This window comes from Pungitius pungitius, chromosome 3 (assembly GCF_949316345.1).
Source record: "Pungitius pungitius chromosome 3, fPunPun2.1, whole genome shotgun sequence".
Lineage (NCBI taxonomy): Eukaryota > Metazoa > Chordata > Actinopteri > Perciformes > Gasterosteidae > Pungitius > Pungitius pungitius.
In genome coordinates, this window is record NC_084902.1 from 28515572 (window position 1) to 28522557 (window position 6986).

General features: G+C 48.9%; 1 protein-coding gene across 2 annotated transcripts; it reads right to left on the reverse strand.

Annotated features, from left to right (window-relative positions):
- Nucleotides 1–230: 230 nt before the first annotated feature.
- LOC119220115 (sodium/myo-inositol cotransporter-like) lies at nucleotides 231–6355 on the reverse strand. Of its 2 annotated transcripts, XR_005120565.2 has the most exons (6): nucleotides 5448–6355; nucleotides 3055–4084; nucleotides 2762–2957; nucleotides 2421–2548; nucleotides 1134–2327; nucleotides 231–332 (listed from the first exon to the last, which is right to left on the reverse strand). XR_005120565.2 is itself a non-coding variant. In XM_037475798.2 (5 exons), the coding sequence occupies exons 2-5, from the start codon at nucleotides 3692–3694 to the stop codon at nucleotides 1195–1197; spliced, it is 2097 nt and encodes a 698-aa protein (XP_037331695.2). In that variant the 5' UTR covers nucleotides 3695–4084; nucleotides 5448–6355; the 3' UTR covers nucleotides 236–1194. The 2 variants fall into 2 exon arrangements, 1 of the variants encoding a protein (XP_037331695.2); XM_037475798.2 differs by having other exon boundaries at nucleotides 236–2327.
- Nucleotides 6356–6986: the final 631 nt, after the last annotated feature.

Here is a 6986-nt window from a genome sequence, read left to right on the forward strand (position 1 = left end):
GCACGCCTGTGCAGCTCTGCCTCACCTGTGTTATTATAAACCCGGAGAATCCAAATTCGCTGTAGTTGTCTTCCCCGTAACTTTCCACTTCAGGTCTGTAACTTTCCACTGTGGGTGGCATGTTGTGGTGCCTCTGCGTGTGTGTCAGTAATCTCACAGCTGTGTGTGTTTATAGCGTGTCACACCATCATATAAATACACTCTGTCTGACCTACACGCAAAATTCTCCAATAAAGAACACCATAATCAAAAGAATAGCCCATTGATTTGTTTATTGTTCATGTGTTGTGTCGTTATTCCTCGATGCCGCCTCGCCCCAAAGCACAACATTCCTTGAGAGAGAAAGAACAGATAAAACAGCGATGACAGCAAGCCAACGCTTTGTATTTTGGAAAAGTTTGATAAAAGAAAACCAGGGTTACAAAGTGGGGTCATGATGATCACAATGATAACGCTCACACGCTGATGTATAAACGTTGTCAGCGTTTAAGTTTAGCTCAATCACTTCAGCAGGCATGTCGTCGGTGTTGTGAGTGTAAGGATTGGAAAAATAACAATAAGTATCGGTGAGAGAGAGCGTGTTTCTACAAGCACTTTGCAGCCAATGAAACCTAATTGGACAATCGGCACAATTAAAACGTCACATAGAGATTCTAAACTAATGCGTTAGTCTTAAAGGCAATTACAACACTTTATTTTCACAAAATCAACCCAGAATAGGAGGAGTTAACTAAATTCCAAGCCTTTGCATCTGTTCTTAGTTCTTGATAAACATATTTACATTTGTAATTTATTTTCTCTCTATATAAAAAAGACAAGCTGGGTGCTGTACAGCGGTCAGACCATCATAGCGCAACATACCGCCCCAATCCGTTTAATTTCTAACCAAAGAGTAAAAAAATAACACCAATATTTGTGTTGTGCTAAAGCCCAGCTTCCTCTGCGTTTGTTAATAACTACCACCACCATACATTTGCACTTGTCTCCAAAAGGCAGGAGAATTTAGTCCTATGTGCTGTTGACCTGGTTCCGATAGTCCCTTGTAAAAAGAAGTATACTTTATTTAATACGGTGGAAGTTAAAAAATCAAATTTTGTCATCAAACTTGAGGAGAAAAGTGAAGGAGAGCTTACCTGGAACATGCATCTAGATTATGTCAACAGCATGAGCCACTTCTCCAGACTAAAAAGGAGCCTACACGGAGAAATAGATGAAGAGAAAGACGCCAACGGAGACGATGACCGCCAGTGCCGTGTTCAGGAGGATTCGGGTTCGAGGAGGTTCGTGGAGGAGCTCATCCACAATCTGCTCCTGTTCCTGGGCCGTGAGGACCTGAGCATCGGCCGGCTTTTCCTCGAAGCCACAGAAGCACATGAGAGTCTTCACACACCTCCCGTGCTCCCCTCCTCCACCTCCTCCTCCTTCTCCTCCTCCTCCTCTTCCAAGGCAGCGTTCCTCTTCCTCCTTCCCAACCGTCACTCCTCTTTCTTCTCCCTCGTCCTGCTTTTTAAGGTCAGAAATCGGTGAGGGGCTGGAAAGGTGTGTTTCCGTGTCAGTGGCTTCCATAGCATAACTGTTGCTTGGTGGAGCAGCTTTTTGAGGGCCATGTTTTAAGCCCTTCCTCTTGTTTAACCCCCACAGGGTGGTGTTCCTGATTTGTTCTTCTGCGGGCGGAGGGGTGCAGAGACTCACAACCACGGTCACCAAAGCCGAGGCCCAGAACAAGATGGCCGCCACATACATGAAGTGGACGTCCTTGATGAAAGACGGCCGCTCGTCGGGCTGGTCGCAGTGAGGCTCCCGGTAGACCAACGCCAAAACCAGACGCGCCGCCCCGAGGACGAACCCCGCCAACCCGCCCCAAAACGCCCCCGTCTCGTTGCAGCGGTGCCAAAGCACGCCGAGCAAGAAGGTGGCGGCCACGGGGGGGGTCAGGTAGTCCGTCACTTCTTGGATGTAGTAGAACATCTGGCCGCCCTGCATCTCGATGATGACGGGCACCCAGGCGATGCTGGCGACCACCATGAAAACCACGAACAACCGGCCGACCATCACCAGCTCCCGGGAGGACGCCCGCTTCCGCAGCATGGTGTAGATGTCCAGCGTGAATATGGTGCTGGCGGAGTTGAAGATGGAGTCCAGGTCGCTCATCAGCGCTGCGATTATGACGGCCATCATCAGGCCGCGGAGGCCAACGGGCATCAGCGCCATGACGAGCCGCGGGTAGGCCACGTTGCTGCAACCGCTGGCGGAGCCGCACGCCTCCAGGCAGTGCTCCGGGCTGACGCACGCCAACTCGTCCGCAAAGAGGATCCTGGAAATCATCCCTGCAACGGCCCGCCGCACGTGCATCAGTTATCGCAGTCAGTCATCTAAGAATTGCCAGTCCCCCCCCCCCAAAAAGCAATGGACGGCTCTACCTGGGATGACGATGATGAACATGGGGAGGATTTTCAGAAAGCCAGCCATGATGGTGGAACCTTTGGCGTGGGCGATGTTCTTTGCTGCCAAAACGCGCTGAACGATGACTTGATCCGTGCACCAGTACCTGCAACACAAGCCCAGGACATTGACACAGTCCCCTCGGAGGCTTATACTGGGATTCATTCATTCCGATAAACAACCGGCCCAATTGGTTGTCCGTCACACCGCTTTGGTCTCTCAACAACTATTTGATGGATTGCCCTGAATCATGGGAAAAAACACATGGGCTCAGAAAATGGCAATTACAATATACTTTCCCAGTTGGGAAGACTAGTACCAAATCGAGGCAGGAGTCTGACCCAGCAGGAAACCGGGCCAAGGCAGGTCTGGATCCGTCGGGCCGCGGAGCACCTTCAGAGCATCTGGCTTGGGGTGGAGGTGCAGGTGGCAGGATTCGGAATACGTCAGGTTGGGTGAAGACAGCAAGATGGCGGTGATGTTTGGAGAAGCTTGCATGTATTTGGTCCACACCCCTTAAAAAATGACACGGTTTAGCATGCAGATCAAATTGCTGTGTGAGTGATGCATGATGGGTTTAGCTTCATTGCACAAAAGGAGATCGATGAAGACCTTCGAGCCCTCCCACTTTGATGAGGCCGATGCATGTGAGGCAGAGTGCTCCGGCGATCATGATGAACGCCTGCACCGCGTCGGTGTAGATGACAGCCACCAGGCCCCCCGTGACCGTCAGCAAAGCCGTCATGGTGATGAGGAGGATGATGGACAGGTACAGGTTCCAACCGAGGGATTCCTGAATGAACAGGGCCCCGGCGTAGAGGTCTACGGACAACTTGGTGAAGACGTACAGGACGAGGGACAGCGCCGCAAAATACACTTTGAGCCGGTTCCCGCCGAACCGCTTGGACAGGTACTCCGGCATGGTGCTGACTCCGCACTGAATGTACACGGGGATGAACACCCAGCCCAACAGCTGGAGCAGAAGCAGCGCGTTTAACTCCCAGGCAGCCACGCCGAGGCCGCTGGCCGCGCCCGATCCAGCGAGTCCAATGAAGTGCTCGCTTCCGATGTTGCTGACGAACAGGGAGGCTCCCACTGCCGCCCAGTTCATGGAGCGGCCGGCCAGGAAGTAGCCGCTCACCGCGCCCTTGTTGGCTTTGCGCATGGCGAAGAAACCGATGACCAGCACCAGGATGAAGTAGATCACTACGACGCTGATGTCCGCCGCTTCCATGGTGCCATTGGCAGCCATGTTTGAGCCCTTTCGCAGCTCTTTGACAGCTCAGAAATAACAAGCTGCGTTACTTTGAAGACTGGGAGTGTTTTGTCCAGGTGAAAGGCCTCAATATGTAGGTATGAGCCAAAGTACAAGAGATGCACGGATATTACCACGGATTCAAGTTTGCCGATTCTATTTTCGAATCTGTTTTTAGAGTGTCAAACAGTGGAATTCAGCTGAGCTACAAAATCCGTCATGTACAGTGATTTGCACTTTGTCATATCTACAGTAAAAAGCGGTCATCAGGCACAAGTCGTGGTAGTGACCTTCAAATTCATGCACAAATTGGGAGCATGCAAAATGTCGGAGCATTATCACTGGGTTGACCGAGGAAGCCTTAAAAAAAGAACGCTTGTCTGGATCCTGCAAACAAACACAAACGTAAAAAAAGTTTAAGGCGATACAATATCTACTGCGGCAACTTTAGAACCCAAACATTTCTTGGACCTACTGTAAATACCCATAGAGGCTCGAGAGAAATGTGGTCCATAAAGGAGAGGTCACGATAAATGCAACCCCTGGTGACATCAAGACCCCGGGCAAGCTGTCTAAACAACACAAAAGCCGCTTCCTTCATCTTTTCCAATGCACCTGCACAGCGGATCCTTTTCACGGAGCCTGCTGCTGCCGCTGTGTTTTCAATCGGAGGTACAGGCCCAGCTGGGTGCTGACGTGGAGCACTGAAGCCTCTCTGGGAAACGGATTCTATGACTGTTAGTGCTGCCACTCGCCCAGTTGGCAGACTGAGCTGGTTAGACCACTCATTCTCAAATAAAGTCAAAGTTTTGACAAGGAAAGTGTACGTGAAGCTGCTCATCCCCTCCCAGCTGCTGTGGTAACAACCAGCTGCACTTCCTGTTGGCCCCCTCACTGGCCTTCTGTGACGCGTGGTACTGCGAGGGTACACAGCGGGCCGGTCTTAGGAAAGGCAGCTGGTGTCGTTATTTTTGGAAAGTCTCTCACACCTTCGTTGGCTTTATTTGAGCTCAGTGCAGGTAGCGGGATTTCACCGGTGTGACCAATGGGAAACGCTATCGTTTGTGACATTTCCTCAACAGAAAAACATTGGACCAACAGTCTGGAGTCAATATTGAATCATGTAATTCTAGGGAATGCTGGGTAAACAGAGGTTTTATCATTTCTAGTTTAACCAAAGCAGGTATAGTTTATATAGACATATACAGGCGGGCCATACCTGTCAAACAGGTCTTGGACCTGTAGGGTAATTTTTGGTAATGACTTTTTCCAAGAACGAAAGCATCCACTACTGCTAAATACTCTCTCAACCATGTGATCTCAAATGGGTGCTTTTAATTTTAATTGTGATTCATCTCTTTTTTCCTCTATTCACACTTCCTCTGAACATTTCCTAGTCCTGAAGGTATAATGTTTTATGGAACATATGGTTGAAAATATGGCAAAATATACGTTTGCTTATTATTATTATTATATTATCAAGTTTATTTATTTTCCCCATAATAGTTCGTTTCTCATACAAATAAAGTCAGTTTGCATGTACAATGCTATCAGTAATTCTCCTCTGTAAATAGTCGACATGTTATTTCAGCTTTTTGTGATATTCTTAGAATATTGAATAAAAGTACGAGTGACATCATGTCAGTGACATCAATGATTTTTTATCTATATTACCCAAATATTCAATGGCAGTGACAAGGCTTAGTACACAAACACAATACAATCCGCGGCGCTTTAAGGTGAGACTCACCTGCCGGGCCTGCAGCGCGTGGTGTCCAGGTGTCTCTGTGGAGGACAGTTCGGGCGGATTTCTGTCCCACACTGGTTGGACACCTGCAGAGTCCTCGGGCCATTCAGATGAACGGGATGCTCCGCCCACCGCCGCACTAAACACCGCCCGGTGGAGGCGGGCGGGGACACTTTGGATAGTTCTAGAGTGCGTTAATTAAACTATGAACAAACAATAGACGCTTGAAGGCGCGGCATTGCAGCTGTTGCTCTAATCGGCCGCCAGGGGGTGCAGGTGCGCGGCAGTCCAAAAGCATATGAAGCACATCGTGGAGGGGGGGGCATTGGAGGACCAGTCAAATCCTCCCTCACCTGTCAAAGTCCCGTCACACATCAGCTGCTTGGTGCCTTTGAAAGACGGAGGATGGCGCCACTCTTCCACTGGACAGACACACGTCCGTCCCTCCTCCGGATCCTCCTGTTGTCTTCACCCAGAGGACTGAAAGGTCTCTTCCATCAATCAGCGTCCATGCACTAAACGGACAGCAGCACGTCGAGTTACAACAACGCGGCCCTGTTGCTCTGCTCTCACAGGTTGAGATCCCCCTGCACAAAGAGAAGCTCATCCATCAATTATTAACGCGGCCGTTCGTGTGGTGAAATACTGAAATCTCAAGAACCAACACTGTCAATCAAACACACAGAAATGGGTATTCCTACGGAGGGAAACTAAGACATCAGATAAAAGGCTGTTTTTCACAGACTGTATTTAATGACAGCCCTCAGCGTGTCTCCCACACTGCTGCACTCAGCTGATTGACAGACGCAGGCAGCTTTAGTCTTTAGAGGCTTTTGAAAAGTCTCTGTTTTCCTCCTGATTACTGAGCACCAGTTTGAATTCGGTTCGTTCATCTCTTGCTGTGTTTTTGCAGTTTATTCTGACTCATTTAATCAAACACGGTGCACGTACGAGTGTACGAGGGGAAAGCCCTGCTGCCGCTTTACCAGATCTGGGTGAAGGGATTTCTCTGCAGCAGCGAGAGATGAGGAAGGAGGCAGGAGGAGAAGGATGCTGCTATTTCTCCTAACGCAAACAGAGCCGACGCTCCCAGAGTTGATGGCGACGGCAGATGGTGGAGGGAAGGAAAGGCAGATGGAAAAATCACTTCCAACATGTTTATCATCGTCAAGAAGTGTGTCTCCTATGTGTGTGTCTGTGTGTGTGTGTGTGTGTGTGTGTGTGTGAGGAGGAATGATTTCCCCGGGGTTAATGAAAAATGTGATTGAGTTTTGAGGAACTCTAGAAGCCACAGTGGTGTGAGAGCGAGGCCCTACAGTGAAACTAAACTGGATCTGAGCACACCTATAGATTAAATTAACTGCAGATCACTTTCACACAGGAAAAAATGTCATCAAATTCTTTCTTCTTTTCTAATTTAATCTCCAAAACATCCTATTCAATTGTTGTATCGTTGCTTTGATCTAAATTCTATCTGATGCATATTTGTTTTGATGTATTTCATGCACCTGTTTAAGACTCGCATGTATCCGTCCTGTATAT

Bases quoted from the DNA above. Each gene is read 5' to 3' on its own strand.
- LOC119220115 (XM_037475798.2), bottom strand. From the start codon at position 3,694: ATGGCTGCCAATGGCACCATGGAAGCGGCGGACATCAGCGTCGTAGTG. The intron at 2,958-3,054 runs GTCTTCATCGAT...TCATTTTTTAAG, and splicing joins CAAAGTGGGAGGGCTCGAAG to GGGTGTGGACCAAATACATG. The intron at 2,549-2,761 runs GTACTAGTCTTC...CTTGTGTTGCAG, and splicing joins CAGACTCCTGCCTCGATTTG to GTACTGGTGCACGGATCAAG.